General features: G+C 52.2%; 1 protein-coding gene across 2 annotated transcripts; it reads right to left on the bottom strand.

Annotated features, from left to right (window-relative positions):
• Window positions 1-4,569: 4,569 nt before the first annotated feature.
• On the bottom strand, window positions 4,570-8,305 carry Krt18 (keratin 18, type I). 2 transcript variants are annotated; one of them, XM_005397132.2, is made up of 7 exons: window positions 7,796-8,304; window positions 7,059-7,141; window positions 6,641-6,797; window positions 5,937-6,101; window positions 5,728-5,853; window positions 5,042-5,265; window positions 4,570-4,760 (listed from the first exon to the last, which is right to left on the bottom strand). In XM_005397132.2, exons 1-7 carry the CDS (start codon window positions 8,213-8,215, stop codon window positions 4,637-4,639), a joined length of 1,299 nt encoding a protein of 432 aa, XP_005397189.1. In that variant the 5' UTR covers window positions 8,216-8,304; the 3' UTR covers window positions 4,570-4,636. The 2 variants fall into 2 exon arrangements, with proteins under 2 accessions (XP_005397189.1, XP_005397190.1); XM_005397133.2 differs by having other exon boundaries at window positions 4,701-4,793; window positions 7,796-8,305.
• Between the last annotated feature and the right edge of the window lie 8,368 nt (window positions 8,306-16,673).

The following is a 16,673-nucleotide window of genomic DNA, read 5'->3' as shown; positions in this document are numbered from 1 at the left end:
CCCAGGCTGGTCTTGAACTTGCAACGATCCTCCTGCCTCAGCCTCCCGAGTGCTGGGATTACAGGCGTGTGCCACCATGCCCAGTTTTGCTTTAGTGTCTTTATTCTCACCATAGGGTGCACTAGAAGTGGTAGATTGGAATTAATTCACTAGAATTCCAATAATGTTTCATGGGATTACAAATATAAACTTCCTAAGCCTTGAGGAGGACTGGGAAGGGCTCTCTTATACCTCTCAGCCTTGGTTGCCTGTTGGAATCACACAGGGAGCTTTTTAGATATTTCCTGAGTCCTGGGTCCCCACCCCCAAGGAGTCAACATCTCTGGGACGAGACCCCCAGGCCTCAGTATTGTTTGTAAGGTTTTCCAGGTGATCAAAAAAGGAACAGCAGCAAGCCATTGTGTTGTAGCACACGGAGGAAGGAGCTTGGGACTGGGAACCTGCAGGCGTGGTTTCTTGCTTTAAGCTTCCAGCTCTGTGACCTTAGACAGGTCACATGATCTCTGTGGACCTCAGTGTCCATCTCTCTGAGCCAGAGCCAGTAATACCCACTGCCTTGCATACCTCACCGGATTGTAATGAGGATCAAATGCATAAGCGCCCTGGGAACTGTGAGACATTGTCTAATGGGAGGGATAATTATATCAGCTGCATCGTCTTGGGTTTCTCTGATCAGCTTGACTTAGCTCCAAGTACTGCTCAGGCTGTGCCAGGGACTTTCTGTTTTACCTTTACGCAGATCAGCGGCCTGTAGCGTTGCTGGGCTCCGTCTTTCTTGTGCCTGTCTGTTCCCCAACCCACCCAGCAGCTGGGTCAGCTTTCGTCCTTCTAGACAGCTTGGGAGGAGGAAATACAGCGATTGACAGCCAAGGTGGCACAAACTTTTAAGGTGACTCATTAGAGCTGCAGGGGGCCCTTTGTGGTTTGAGAGCAAACTTCCAGTGTTATATTTACCTATTTGGACAGTGGTGGGAAGGGTGAGGCAAGAGACCCATCTGATCGCTTCTCTATGACAAATCTCAGAAAGTAAAACTCAACCATCTTTCCCCAAAGCTTTGTCTCCTGTGGACCCCTGCAAAAGTTGGGAGGGGGGCAGAAAATAGAAAAAAGAAATGGAGGGCTGGGAGTGTGGCTCAGTGGTAGAGCTCTTGCCTTGCATGCGTAAGGCCCTGGGTTCAATCCCCAGCACCACAAGGAGGAAGAGGAGGAGGAGGAGGGAGAGGAGGGGGAGGAGGGAGAGGAGGGGGAGGAAGGGGAAGGAGCGGGAGGAAGGGGAGAAGAAGGAGAAGGAGAATGGGGAGGGGAAGAAGAAGAAAAAGAAGGAGAAGAAGGAGAAGGAGAAGGAGGAGGAGGAGGAGGAGGAGGAGGAGGAGATGGTGGAGGAGGAAGAGGAGAAGAAGAAGAAAAGCAAATAATTGCTATGTTTATTCAGGGCAGGTCAGTTTAAAAGGGGGAGAAGCACCTCACCAGAGCCCCTTGCTCTTGGGTTGGATGTTTGTAGCTCAGGCTGACCTTGAACTTGCAGTGTTCCTCATGCCTCAGCCTCCCAAGTGCTGGGATTGCAGGTGTGCACCCTGCCTGGCTAGATAGTGAATTCTAAAACCCAGACAGCAATCCCCACCCTGCCCACCCACCGGTCACCTCTGTCAGCAGAAGCTTCTAGTTAACCTCTTGTGCAAACCACATTTACAGCTGACTCACCTTGCTCAGGAAGGCGCCCCTGCTCTGCTCTCCTGACCCTTGTGCTGCTGAAGATGTCTACCCTGTCCCTCTGGGGCCTTCCTCTGCCATTCACAGGGGCCGCCTGACCTGGTGCTGTCCTTGGGATCTCTTCAGGGTCAAAGACTCAGATGCTGCTTCCCATAGCTTTTCTCCGCTAAGGACACCCAGAGTTTTAGAGTTTGTGGAGTAAGCACATTGCTTTTCGTAGGTAAAACTGTGTTCTGCTGTGATTGAAGATTTGCATAATCATCCTATATCACCGTGACTCTGTCCTGATTCCCTCCACTGCCAGGCCCCTGGCCTGTTTCATCCTGGCCCACGGAGCATATCACCTCCAACATGCTGTCATGTACTTATCAACTTTATTGTTTACCTGTCTCCGGCCACCAGAATATGTTTTACAAGGAGGACAGAGGTTTTTGTCTGTTGCATCCCAGGTGCCCAGCAAAGTGGCTGATACATAGCTGGTGCTCAGTATTTGTTGAAAGAATGTGTAGAAACATACATGCTGGCTGGGCGTGGTGGTAAATGCCTGTAATTCCAGCACTCAGGAGGCTGAGGCAGGAGGATCTCTGCAGGTTTGAGGTTAGCCTGGACTATAAAGTGAGTTCAAGGCCAGTCTGAATTGCATATTGAAACCCTGTCTCAAAAAGAAAGAAAGAAAGAAAGAGAGAGAAAGAAAGAAAGAGAGAAAGAAAGAAAGAAAGAAAGAAAGAAGAAAGAAAGAAAGAGGAAACATACATGCCTTAGTCTGTGAGCTTCATAAGGCAAGGGTAGCATCCATTTTATTCACAATGTATGCACTCAGTGTCTAGCATAGGGCCTTGTCCAAAACAAGTACTTTTAAAATATGTTAGCTAGGGGCTGGGGATTTAGCTCAGCGGCAAAAAGCGCCTGCCTGGCAGGCGCAAGGTCATGAGTTCGGTTCCCGGTACCGTAGGAAAAAAAAAAAAAAAAAAAATGTTAGCTGGGCATGGCGGCGCACGCCTGTAATTCCCCGCACTCGGGAGGCTGAGGCAGGAGGATTGTTGTGAGTTCGAGGCCAGCCTGGGCTACAATGTGAGCTCAAGGTCAGCCTGAACTATATAGCGAGACCCTGTCTCAAAAAGACAAAAAACAAATAAATAAATAAAATAAAAATATGTTAATATAGTAATTCAACATATCATTTCTAGGAATTTATGCCACAGATATGCTCACAGCACAAATATGCACAGGGATATTAGCTGCAAAATTTTTGCAAAAACAAAAATACTGGAGACTAAGATATCCATCGCTGGAAGATTTGGGTGAAGTAAATTTGTCCTTCATGTGGAATAGCAGTAAATAGAGGCAGATGTTTACACCAGTGAAGTAGTTTTTTACACTCTGATTATACGCACTGATTCAGAAAGGTGTCCAGGATATATTGTTTTGTTTGGTTTCTTTTTGTTTGTTTGTTTGTTTGTTTTTCTGGTACCAGGAATTGAACTCACGACTTGTGCCGCTAAGCTAAATCCCCAGCCCCTTAGGATATACTGCTAAAGGAAAGCAGAGTTTAAGAGATCAAGGTACAGAATGGCAATAATCCTCCTGTCCTCCACACATAAAACAAAATGAAATGTGCTTGTATATATCTAGTTTGAAGAGTAGAAACAAGCGATTGAGGTTTTCTTTGTTTCTTTTCTTTTCTTTTTATTTATGTATTTATTTACTTTTTTAATGACACAAGTGATTGAACCCAGGGCCTTCACCCTAACCCATATCCTTAGTCCCAGTTTTCAGGTTTTTTGTTTTTTGTTTTCTGAGACAGGGTCTTGCTATGTAGTCTAAACTGGCTCCTGCCTCTTCTTGCTGAGAGCTGGGATTGCAGGCCTGTACCACCATGCCGGGCCCCCAGTCCCATTTTTTTTATTTTTGATTTTGAGATGGGGTCTTTCTAAATTGTTTAGGCTGGGTTTGAATTTTTGATCTTTCTGCTTCAGCCTCCCAAAATGCTGGGATTGCACACCTATGCCGCCACACCAGTCTAGAGATGGAGGATTTTTATCTTATTCTTTATTTTTAGATTTTATGTATGTTATTTTTATGCTTTTTTAAAAGCTAAATCATCTTCACAATAATAAAGCGTATGATTATTTTACACGGATATTATTTCCACTTGTAGATGACACAATTCCAGTCAAAAGCATAGAATGGTGACATTTTCCTTAGTTTTAAAATGTCCACTCTTAAAAAAACCAATAAAATAAAATATCCACTCGTGTTACTAATGACCAAATGAAAGGATGCTCTACCACTGAGCTACCCCTCTTTTTTTTTTTTTTTTTTTTTTGAGATAGGATCTTGGTTATCTAGGCCAGCTTTATACTTGCAATCCTCCTGTCTCAGCCTCCTGAGTGCTGGTATGACAGACATGCACCACCATATCTGGCTACCATGTCCACTCTTACCTATTTGGATGCTTACGCAGGGGTGCCACCTGCCTATATGGGAACCGCTGGTGTAGACTCCTTTCATTTTCAGTAATCTGAACATTTATCTCAATTTTAGCCAAACCTCAAGCACTCTAAAGAACATATCTCCACTGAGTGCAGGAGCAGAACCTGGGGACCACATGTTTGGGGGGAGTGTGGGATGGGAAGCCCTGGGCAGTTGGTGATGAGGTGAGACATTTCCTGTTCCTCTGAGAAGGTGTACCCAGGAACCCAGACCCCTCTTCTTCCTGGGAAGACCCTTCCCAGGAACACCCCACCACCCATATGAACCCCTGATGTCAGAAGGGATTTCTGCCTGGTCAGAGATGGCACTATAGTGATGGAGGGAGGCATTTGTACACAATACAAAAAAGCCAAGGAAGACACAAGGTTTTGTCCAGTGACCTCTGAATTTTTATTGGCTTGCTATTTCCCAAGGGCACCCTGCTCCCGCTGCTTCAGTGTCTCAACACTTTGGTGTCATTGGTCTCAGACACTAATTTTCCATCCACGATTTTGCGGGTGGTGGTTCTTTGGATGGTTTGCACAGAGGCGCTGCTGCTGTCCAGGGCATCGCCGAGACTGTAACAGAAGGAGCCTCAGTTATGAAGAACCCTTTAGAATAGAAAGGGAACAAGGAAGGAGGATGAAAGTCGCCTAACCTCTACTTTTATCTCCAAATTCCCCTCAGCCACTTCCTCCGGAAAAGGGAAAAAACCCAAACTTCACTTGTACCCTAAGTATTTCCAGGGCCAATGCCACCAACCCCGTGCTCAGTGGACACCAATGAAGAGATCCACAGCAGCAGCTCTGACCTTGGGGAAGAGACCCCTGCCACCTATGCTGTAGGAGAACCCACTCACTTGAAATCCTCCCCGTCTTCCAGCAGGCGGCGGTACGTGGCGATCTCAGCCTCCAGCTTGACCTTGATGTTCAGCAGGGCCTCATACTCCTGGGCCTGGCGCTGCCCCTCGGTCCGAGTCTGGGCCAGCTCCGACTCCAGGTGCAGGAGGACCCCATTGAGCTGCTCCATCTGCATGGCGTAACGGGCCTCCAGGTCTCTCAGGCTGTTCTCCAGGCCGATCTTCTGCAGGGCACAGGAAAGAGAGCCAGGGTGAGTCCTCAGAAGCAGACTGCTCATCCCTTCGCTCTCGGAAGTTCTGCCACCCACCCGTACTGGGAATTGAACCCAGGGATAGCTGAGGTACATCTCCAGCCACTGAGCTATATTCCCAGCCCCATCTCCAGCATTTTCAAAAGTTATTATTATTTTGAGACAGGGTCTAGCTAAGTTGCTCAGTCTAGCTTTGAACTTGCTATCTTCCTGCCTCTGCCTCCCCGAGTTGCTGGGGCAGCTGGGACTGCAGACATGCACGTGCACTACTGCACCTGGTTCACTCTCAAGCTGTGTGTGGGTGCCAGATGTTAGGGTAGGGGGACTCGGGATGGAAAGGGTGGGATTGGGCCGAGACAGATTTGGGCCTGAGGTCCCCCTGACAGAGGTCATCAGGGTCCACAGGAGCTGGGGAGGTGATGGGAGGGACCTCACCAGATTTCTCATGGACTCCAGGTCAATCTCCAAGGACTGGGCCGTGCGCTTTAGCTCCGTGAGTGTTGTCTCGGCAGCTCCAACCTCAGCAGATTGCGAGGTGACTACTGTGGTGCTCTCCTCGATCTGCAGGGTAGGGAAAGATCGGTCAGCCCTTTGTCCCTGGCTGCCTCCCTCCCACACCCTGGCAGCCAGCCTGCCCTGCACACCTGCTGAGACCAGTACTTGTCCAGCTCTTCTCGGTTCTTCTGAGCCAGTGCGTCGTACTGGGCCCTGATGTCGGCCATGATCTTGCCGAGGTCCTGCGACTTGGGCGCATCCACCTCCACGGTCAACCCAGAGCCAGCAATCTGGGCCTGAAGGCCTCTGACTTCCTAAAGGACACAGGGGCAAAGGTGAGGAGGGCTTAGGTCACGGGGCCAACCAGGCCTTCATCAGTGACTGCCTCTCCCCGAAGCCCTGCAAGATCAGATGGAGGAGAGCACAGGGAACTTCGGGTCTGCCTCTGGGCAATACCAGCGCTGGCTTCTGCTCCAGATAGTGGGAATGCCACCCTCTCACAGCCTGAATGTGTCACTCTCTCCGCTGTGTCCATCCTTCTACAAGCCTGCTCCCTGGACCTCTTCCGGGAAGCCCTGCCAGCTCTCCTGGCTTTAGCTCCTGGTGGCAGCTGCCAATATCTTTGTCCTCATCTCCTCTCACCCACATCACCTTGACCCACCACACTGTAATTCAGGTGAGCCACAAGGTGTATGTGACCCACCGGATGTGCTCTTAAATCAGGACAGGCTGATTGGGAAGAGCCCAGGCTGGCAGGACTGCACTTCCCTGCAAAGCTGGTGGCCTGCCCGTCAGTTCTCCCACACAGGTCTTGGCCCCCTGGGTCCCTGCCCTGGCTGTCAGCCTCACTTACGTCCTCATGGTTCTTCTTCATGAATATCAGCTCCTCCTTAAGAGTCTCAATTTCCGTCTCCAGCTGCAGCCGAGTGATATTGGTGTCATCGATGACCTTGCGAAGCCCGTGGATGTCATTCTCCACAGACTGACGCATGGCCAGCTCCGTCTCATACCTGCAGGAGTGGAGATGATCACAGGAGATGATCCAGAACCTTCTCAACCCGTGTCACCTCCTATAAGCAGCCCCTGTGCCCATTCTAATAATGAGCAACTGAGTAAAAAATGAGGTGGTAAATAATTCCCTCAGTACCCTTCCGGGCACTTGACAGGCAGTATTCTTAAACCGGGTTACACAAAGGAACAGCTAGATGAATAAGCTGAACTCCCAACCTCAGGAACAGACCTTAGCTCCAACCCTACTCCCCCACACTTACTTGACTCTAAAGTCATCAGCGGCAAGACGAGCGTTGTCAATCTGCAGGACGATGCGGGCATTGTCCACAGAATTCGCAAAGATCTGGAGAGGATGCAGAGTCAGTACGGGTAGGCTGAGCGTGTGGGTGATGTTAGGTGTTCCGTGGACTGTCCTCGGTCCCGGGAATGACCAGAGGCTCTCCCCCTGCACCTATTCCTCTCCATCCGTGCTCCCCGTTTTTCTTCTCGCCTGGATTCCCATAGCCTCTCATTCTGCCCCTCTTGCTGGGCCTATCTGGAAGCGAACAGTTCTCTCCCGAGCCCTTTCCTAGGGCTTTTGCCAGCACACCTGCTGATCCCCTGCTCCGGGCCCCTCAGGTCCTGGACAGGCCCCTCCCACAGGTAGGCCGCCTGTTTACTTCTAGATGACTCAGCCTTAGCCACGTCTGCTTAAGCCTGCAGCTGTCCCCAGGCAGCCAGGGGTGACCACGTCCAGGCCTACTTTATGGCCCTCCTTTGATCTTCTTCCTCACTGAACACTTCTGCAGAGCTCTCATCCCCGTCTGCTGGGAAGGGCTCCCCTGCGCCTAGTTACCCTGTGGCTGGGGGTGTGGATGGAAATCAAAGGAGTAAAAGCCTTCAGTGGGCCCCACCCTGTTACAGTTCCTGCCTGGAGGGAAGAGATACCTGGGTGGCCAAACCCGGCTGAGAGTCTGGGCCCCTCTCCCCCACCCCCACCCCCACCCCGCCCCCTTACCTGAGCTTTCAGCTCCTCGATGGTCTTGAAGTAATGGCCCCAGTCTCTGACCTGGGACCCCTTCTTCTCCAGATGTTCCCGGATCTTGCCTTCCAGCCTCCGATTCTCCGTCTCCAGGCTCCTCACCCTCTCCAGGTAGGAGGCCAGACGGTCGTTCAGGTCCTGCATGGTCTCCTTCTCAGTCTGGATGCTGCCCATTCCGGCCAGACCCCCGGCCATTCCCGCGGCCAGGCCCGCCGAGGCCATGTCGCCCCGGAGGATGGTGGAGCGAGACATGGAGACCCGGGAGCCCGAGCCCCCGGCGCCTGCATAGACGCTGGCCGCGCTGCTGGCCCGCCCGACCCGGTGGCTGGGGGCCCGGACCGAGCCCAGGGACCGGTAGTTGGTGGAGAAGGTGGTGGAGCGGGTGGTGACACTCATGCTGTCCGAGAAGGGAAGCGAGAGACCAGGACTCAAGTTCGGGTCGCGCAGGGTGGCCGTCTGCGATCCAAGTTATACCGCAGAGAGGAGGTGGGGACCTTCAGGAGCAGGCCCCGCCCCGACACGGGCCGCCTCCCGGGCTGGCGACACAGGTGGACGGGGAGGGGGGTGGGCACTCTCGGTTCCGCCCCCGCAGGCCCCGCCGGAGCTCCGCACAGCCCTGCTAAGGCCGCCTCACCCCCGCCCCCCGGAACGGGGTGACTCATCGGGGACGCTGAGGGCAGCAGGTGGTGCTGGTCTTTGAGAGTGTGCTTTCGGGGCAGGAAATGAAGTTTCTAAATCCCCTCTCCCCCAGGTAGAGGGGTGCTGGTAGGGTGGAAATTTGGGGGTTCTGGTGGTGTGCGGTGCAGTGGGATGTGAATTTCTAGCTGGCCTACACCTGCAGCCCAAGTTCTTCCCCTGCAGAGGCTGTGTCAGGGGCCAGCCACCCTGGGGCCCCCGGAGTCTCCAGAAGAAAAGTTGGGAGCTGGAGAAGAGGAAGAGAAACTCAATCCTGAGCCTCAAATCTCCTGGCTTACACGCTCATATTTTGCAATTGATTTCCGAACACTGGTGCCCACGCTTGGCCAACTGCACACGCGTGCAGAACCATACAAGCGTGTACGCTCAAACCGCAAGCACACCGAGTGGATTCACGAGGCGGGGTCGGGTGGGGCACGACAGTCTCTGAGACCCCTTCTTGCCCAGTCCTCCCCCAACTCACTCCTGGGCGGCTTGATCTCCGAGGGACGCTGCGATTTGAACAGGGGACACACGACACTATGTCTGTACATCAGCCTTCCCTACACCCTTGGGGAAGCAGATACTGAACCTCCAGAGCACTCACAATTCAGCAAGTACTTACTGAGCACCTAGCTCCCTCTTTCTCTGCCCCTCTTCAAAACACTCTCTGGATCTCAAGCTTCCCCAGGGAACTGCCTCCTCCAGGACGGGGAGAATGGAGGCTGGGCAAGAGCCCCGCTCTGCCCTCTCCTGAAGCTGGATGCCCACCCCCAGGCTGAGCTAACTGGGAGAACTGCAGAGGTTCAAGCTGGTCAAAGCCAGCAGCTTGTTTTTCGGGCAGGGCCTGGTTACACCGGGCTTGCTCTTTGCTCTGGAGTGGGCCTATTGATTCTTACCCAGCTGCCAGTTGAACCAGGCGTGGTGGCAGGGCAGGCTGGACGCTAAGGGGTCTAGGAGGGGAAGGGGCTCAGGAGGAGCCTGGGTGGGTGACAGCTAAGTGGGAGGCGCAGCACAGATACGGAGCGTGACTCTGGATCATTCCAGACCTGCTGCCTTCCTGTGGGGAGAGCCGTACATACTCAAGGAGGAGCTGGTCAGGGGAGGCCGCGGCCTGTGAAGGGCTGGTAGGCAAATGGCATGAAAATGACAAAGTAGTGCCTGCTGGTTTTGCATGAAGCCTTCTGGGAGAGACACTGGAGTTTCCAGTCAGTTTAAGGGTTTTCTCCTGCTTTCTGACCTTCCCATTCACCCCCGGTTTTGAGTGCTGTTTTGCAGAACTGTACAATACGGTATACGGAGCTGGTGTGGTGGCACACGCCTGTAATCTCAGCACTTGGGAGGCTGAGGCAGGAGGATTATTGTGAGTTTGAGACCAGCCTGGGCTACAAAGTGAGCTCAAAGGCTGGGGATATAGCTCAGTGGCACAGCACCTGCCTGGCAAAATGAGCTCAAAGCCAACCTGAACTGTATAGTGAGACCCTGTCTCAAAAAAGACAAAAAAAAAAGTATACAGGTTAAGTGTGCCATGGGCTACCTTTTGCTATTTTTAAGCTCCATTATTGTGGGAGGAGGTACTAGGGAATAAATCCAGGTCGGAGCTTTGTTTTGTCTTTTTGAGACAGGGTCTCCCTAAATTGCTCAGGATGGGCTAGAACTTTTGATAGTCTTACCTCAGCCTCTCAGAAGGTTGGGATTACAGATGTGCACCACCACACCCAGCTCTGCTGTGTTTAATCTTTAAATCAGCCACTTTAGGTATGTGGTGGTCTGTGTGACTTTGGGGAAGTCAATTAACTCCAAACTTCACTGGCTTCACTCCCTGTCCACAGGCTCTTTGGGTGGCAATGGATGTGAAGGTTAAAAATCATACACTCAAAAAAAAAAAAAATCATACATTCATTCCAGGAACAAATAGAAATTACTTTTTTTTTTGGTACCGGGAATCAAACTCAGGGCCTTGCACTTGCCAGGCAGGCACTTGTGCCGCTGAGCTATATCCCTGGTCTAGAAACTACTTAACTGTGGAGTAAGACTCGGGCACACCCAGGAAGGCACAGGTAGAAAGTCAATTTAATCCTAAAGGTGACTCAAGGGATATGAGGTCTCTAAATCCTGTCAGACCCCTGGAGGATTTTAAATTCAAGGGTCAGTGAGATCCAGATCCCACGTTTGCTCCAAGTCCCTTGGAAGACCCTCCTCTGATCTCTGTCCTAGTCTGCTGCTCACCCCTGCGGCTCAGACCTTCTGGGGCTTTCTGGGGCCTGCGGAGGCTGGAGGCTCGGCCTGGGACCCAGGGGGTGGGGAGCTGCGGTTGTACCTTATCTCCCTGAGCTAATGTCCTGGTCACATTCCTGACCTCTTGCCGCATCCAGGCAAATACCGATCTCAGGCGTCCAGTGCCAGCCTGCCCCTTTCCACCACTTCCAGATTCTTCTGTGCGTCGGCCTTTCCTTCAAGTCTGACAGCCTCTGGGAGAGCTGAGGAGAGGGCTGTGAGGGAGGAGCTCTGTCCCCGACTGCCAGCACTGGGGCGCAAGGTGGGGGTGGAGAAGGGGCTTGGAGTGGTTGTGAAGCCAGCGCTGGGAGAGGGTGGGATGGGAGGGGGCCAGGTGAGAAGCTTCCAGAACAAAGACCTGTGGAGAGCGTCTGCCTCTGCTGAGGGGAGTCCTGAAGGAGGGGAAGTGCGCCCCCGCCCCCACCAGCCTGCATTCCGGAGCCCGCTCGGGGGAGGGGAAGCTGCTGGGCAGGTTTAGCCCGGGAGTAAATTTGGAGATAGCTCTGATAGCACCGGTCACTCCTCTGGCCCCTCCGCGTTCTCCCAGCAGCTCTGTGGAAACTAGAGGGTGGGTGGGAGCGCAGAGGCCTGGGGTACGAGGGGGATCTGGAGTTCTTCAGCTCTGCTTTATCCTTCAGTTTTTTGTCCAGTCCTGAGTAGGGGGAGTTTAGAATAGCAATCAGGGTATGAGGGTGGCAGTCTGCAGATGAATTAAGGACTGGCTGATCTCAGTCCTTCTTGAAAGACCAAGTGACTCCTCCTCGGTGCTGGAGAAAGCGAGGGTCCATGTGGGAGCGGGGTCCCCTGGGCGGCTTCCGCAGAGGGGCTGCGCAAGCACCAGTGAGCCTTGAGCCGGAGGAGCCCAGGAGCTTCTGAGCTGGGATGGAAACAAGGGCAGTGGGGCACTGTGCGGGGGCACAGTGGGCTTGTAAGAGAACTCTGCAAGTTGGTTAGGCCTAATAATTAATGGGTACAAGGTGAGGTGGGCGTGGGTACCAAAAAGTGTGATTGGGAGCCCGGACTAGTGGTGCAGGGGTGGGGGTATCTGAGATCCTCTCTCACCTGCAGAGTCCTGGACAGCCACGTGCTCCTGGGAAAAGGCCTGTAGCCTGTAAGCCCAGCACTCGAGAGGCTGAGGCAGGAGGATTGCTATGAGTGTGAGGCCAGCCTGGACTATCCAGTCTGAACTACATAGTGAGACCCTGTCTGAAAAAGAAGTGTGATTGGGTGGACTGAGGAGAGACCAGAAGGGAGGAGGGGAAGAGATATGGCCTTAGATGCAACTGGGCAACAGGGTGAAGGGTGACAGCTGGCTGGGTGCAGGACTTGGAGAATTTCTCTGGAGCCACAGGCACCCCTGCCCACTGGCTGCTCGCTAGGGTGGAGCCAGGGTATGGTTCTGAGGATTTAGGCCAGGCCTCTTCCACAGAAATGGGAAGGTCAAAGCCTGCGCCAATGCATTTAGAATGATTGCTTCAGTTGGGTTTATACCCAACGGTTATTTCTGAGGCGCATAAGAGGAGAGAAAGCCATTGCCCAGGAGCACGGTGAGAGAGGGTCTCAGATACGCCCACCCCTGCCCCCAGAACACACACCAGGCTCCTCTGGCAAAGCCGGCTCTCACCACCAGGGATGGCTTCACCTTTTCTTATGTGCTCTTCCCCTTCTTCCCTGAGAAATGGGTGCTTCTGGTCTCAGCTGTTAGGTGAGTGTGATAATCACTGCACGACGGAAACAACCTCCTGGTCTCAGGTTTGTCCCCTATGCCTGAGTGCCATGCCACCTGCCAGTTACCTCACTGGCTTCTGCACAGAGAAAGGTGAAGCCCAGGAACCAACACAGCACTCGGTGTCAAAAGACCCGACGCAGGGTCTCACTGCAGGCTGTGTGATCCTCAGCAACACGCACCAGCTTTCTTGTCCTTGGCCATAGAACGAGGATAGCGGTGGTTTCTGTTTCCAGAGTTTCAGGACCCTCAAAGGAGACATCTGCTGGAAGAGCTCTGACCTAAAGAAACCAGCTGGCACACACCTGTAATCCCAGCACTCGGGAGGCTGAGGCAGGAGGATCATTGTGAGTTCAAGACCAGCCTGGGCTACAAAGGGAGCTCAAGGCCAGCCTGAGCTGCGTTGTGAGGCCCTGTCTCAAAAAGACAAAAAAAAAGGAAAGAGGAAAAAAAAGAAGCCAGCTGCTTTACCCTCTTGGCGGGTTTGCCCCCATCTGTTGTGCTTCTTCCCAGCCTCCTGCTTCCTTTGGCCCTCACCACCCTCTAGCCTTCTGCTCCCCACTCATCACTATTTCTTCCCTTTCAGCCGGGGCACAGCGTGGCGTGGCTAAGACTGAGTCTGTGGGAAACAGGTGAAATGCAACAGCAGTGGCTGAGAACCTATTTCAGAAATCTTCCAGTTAAGGGCCATGTCCCAGTCGGTGTCTCTCTGGCTTTAGCCCCGGCAGCTCTGCCAGCAGTGTCTTCTGGGTCTGTCTCGTGGGCAGCTGGAGAAGGAAGGCTAAGCTTAGGAGGGCAGTGGGCCCGTAGGGCCACGGGGCAAACTGCGAAGAGGCGGCCTCCACCTTGCCCCCTCGGCCGGGTGTCTTGGCGCACTGAAGACCCTGCACAGCCACAAGCCAGGGCCCCCTCTGAAGCCACCGCTTGAGAGGACTTGGGTGAAACATAAGTGTGTGGGGGAAGGTCGAGGAGTGGCAGAGTCTGGGGCTCCAAGCAAGAAGGTGAGGGAGAGACAGAGGGAAAAGAGAGAAGGGAGAAGAGAGGGCTCAGACCCTCGTCAGCTCCCAGGGAGAGACCGGGAGTGAGCGGTGTCACCAAAGCCCATCAGATGGGTTTCTCAGAGGAGCTGCACAGGGAGTCTCATGCAAGCTGGCAGCAGAGGGATAGAGCCCGGAGCTGGGTGCTGCGCAGCGCAGGGAGCGGCTCATGTTGGGGGGCAGTGTGAGTTTGTCTTTGGAGAAGAATATCTTCCTTTTTTTTTTTTTTTTTTTTGTGTCTTTTTGAGATGGGGTCTCGCTATGCAGTTCAGGGCTCACTTTGTAGCCCAGGTTGGTGTTGAACTCACAACAATCCTCCTGCCTCAGCCTCCCGAGTGCTGGGATTACAGGCGTGCGCCACCACTCCTGGCTGAGAGAAGAATATCTTGATGGAAGGAAGAAAATGGGAGCACATCTGGTGGGCGGAGGTCTCCCCAGGTGGCATGGCGTGGAGTGGTGAGGCTGATCAGCAGTCACACAAGCACCCACAGTGCTGTGTGGTCCATGCCAGGCCAGGCAAGTCCGGGAAACAATGGAAGCTGCAGCCACAGCCACTCATTGAACCTGAGTCTTGAGGAAGTGACATTTAAACTGAAACCTGAAGAGCGATACTGCTAGTGGCTGGCAGAGCTGGGACTGGATCTAGGTAGACTCTCCACGCTTCTGTCTCTCCTCCAGTTGAAAGAGTTGGACAGATGCAGGTGACTGGAGCTACCTGGCCCACCCACGATGCTTAAAAGATGCCCAGAGGGCTTTGAGACCCTAGTGGAGGGCTCACGGCTCAATTTTATGCTGAAGACAGCCACGCGAGAAGCACTCTGTGTCCTGGGAATATGAGAGGAAAGGTAGTGGGGCTTCCTGAGATGAGAGGGCAGAAGAGTCCAGGCTTAAAACATTGCTGAACTTTGGGGTGGATGAATGAGGAAGAAAAAGCAAGCGGAAGACCACGGGGAAGAGAAGTGGTCCAGCCACAAGGGCGGACGTGGTGGCAGCAACGTAGAAAACAAAAGGAAACTAGGTAGAGTGGCATGCACTCGTAGTCTCGGCTACCTGGGAGGCTGAGACAGGGGGCTGGCTGGAGCCAGGGCTTCAGGACCAGTCTGGGCAACATAGTAAGTCCCTGACTCACACAGGAGGACAACAACCAAAAAAGGCCGTGGAATGTTAGAGGAGGGAGACTGTGTTATCAGAGGGATCTGGGGTCAGGGCAGTAAGTGATGTTAGAGACGGATGGCCGAAGGCATTGAAAGCCATGGAATTAAGCATCCTAAGGAGAGGAGAGGATGGAGAAAGAGGCATGGATTTTGGCGTCAGACAGATCTCATTTGAACCCTAGCTCTGCTTGTTTGTTTGCTGAGTGGCTTGGTCAAGCCAGGTGCTCACGTTGGTGAGTTCCTCATTTGCTGTCGCAGCAGGTGAATTTATACCTTATGGCCTGGGCAGAGCGGTGCTCCCCAAGGATGCTCCCTGCCTCCTTCTGCTGTTGTTTTTCTTTTTTTCTTTTTGAGTCACAGTCTAAGTAGTTCAGGCTGGCCCTGAACTCACTGTGTAGCCCAGGCTGCCCTTGAACTTGCAGCGATTCTCCTGCCTCAGCCTCCCGAGTGCTGACGTTAAGGGCATGTGCTGCTTGCTCGTTGCCTCCTCCTCTCAGAAGAATCATCAACCCAGAGGTTCAAGTCTTCACTTTGCATCAGCTCCATCAGCCATGAGCTGGGAACAAACAATAATTAAAAATTGACGTTAATGATCAGAAAGATTATTAGTGGAAGGGACAAATGAACAGACCGATAAGGCACAGTATGATCAATGCCAGAAGGAGACACAGGGCAGTAGCGGTCTTTTAGGGTTTATTGCACGTTGGTACAGTATCTCATGGAACAAATGCTTTAATTCATTTATTACACATATGGCTGGGTGTGGGGGCTCACCCCTGTAATTCCAGCACTCGGGAGGCTGAGGCAGGAGGATCGTTGTGAGTTCGAGACCAGCCTGGGCTACAAAGTGAGCTCAAACTCAGCCTGAACTGCATAGCGAGACCCTGTCTCAAAAAGACAAAATAAAATAAAATAAAATAAAATAAAATAAAAAGAACTTGCCAGGGAGACACAAGGGTCAAAGGGGAACCTTTCCAGATAGATCCGCTGATACTGTGACTTCTTGCAGCAGCCAGGCGCCTTTGAGTTTCCAGTCTGTACGTCCTGCTCGTTACTGGGAATTAACCCCAACTGTAGGTTCAAAAAAGCCATAAAGAACCTTCATAACGCTGAGTCTATGACCCTCCTACATCTGTGTGTGTGTGTATTTTCCCCCTTGCTTAGATTTAGCTGGGAACTGTGGCCTATGCCTGTAATCCCAGTTTCTCAGGAGGCTGAAGCAGGAGGATCTCAAGTTTGAGGCTTTCTCAGGCAATTTAGCAAAAGTGTAGGTAGCTTAGGGGTAGAATACTCCTGAGTTTGCTTCCCCAGCGCTGCAAAAAAAGCAGCACCTGCCTGGCAAGCGTGAGGTCCTGAGCTGATTCCTGGTACCACCCCCCAAAAAAAGATTTATTGAGGTACAGTTGCATACAGTAACAGTCACCCTTTTTAGATATATACAGTTTAGTAGATTTTGACAAATGAAGGCAGTGGCAGAATTGCCACTGTAATCAAGATACAGAACGTTTTCATCATGTCACAATGTCCCATCATAGTCCCTCTCACCCTCTGCCTCCAGCTCTGTCACCACTGTGCTGTTCTCTGTCCCTGTAGTTTTACCTTTCCCAAAGGTCATATACATATTGCATCGTACAGTATGTGACTTTTTGTCTGTGGCTTTCTTCACTTCATGTATTGCTTTTGGGATTTAGCCATGTGGTTGAATGTACCAGTTGTTCCCCCCTGTAGAGTATTCCATTATATGGAGTTACCACAATTTGTTTCTCCATTTACCAGATGCGTTGTTCCCCTTCTTATTCACTATGAATAAAGCTGCCAAACTGGCTTCCAAAGTAGCTGTGCCATTCTATACCCCCACCAGTGATGCAAAATGCTCTGTGTCCTCACCAGTGAGTTAGATCATCTGCCTTTTTGTTTTTTAATTATAGCTTTTTTGGCGGGGAGGGGGAAGGGATGTTCAAAATATATGGTGTGGAGGTTGGGGA

The sequence above is a fragment of the Chinchilla lanigera genome, unplaced genomic scaffold, assembly GCF_000276665.1.
Source record: "Chinchilla lanigera isolate Chin_1 unplaced genomic scaffold, ChiLan1.0 scaffold00057, whole genome shotgun sequence".
NCBI classification, from domain to species: Eukaryota; Metazoa; Chordata; class Mammalia; order Rodentia; family Chinchillidae; genus Chinchilla; species Chinchilla lanigera.
Note: the sequence above shows the minus strand (reverse complement) of the source record. Positions and strands in the feature narration are given on the sequence as shown.

Coding starts and splice junctions, on each gene's coding strand:
- Krt18 (XM_005397132.2), bottom strand. CDS start 8,215: ATGAGTGTCACCACCCGCTCCACCACCTTCTCCACCAACTACCGGTCC. Junction 6,798..7,058: donor GCTGATGACTTTAGAGTCAA/GTAAGTGTGGGG, acceptor CCACTCCTGCAG/GTATGAGACGGAGCTGGCCA. Junction 5,854..5,936: donor ACAAGTACTGGTCTCAGCAG/GTGTGCAGGGCA, acceptor CCTACCCTGCAG/ATCGAGGAGAGCACCACAGT.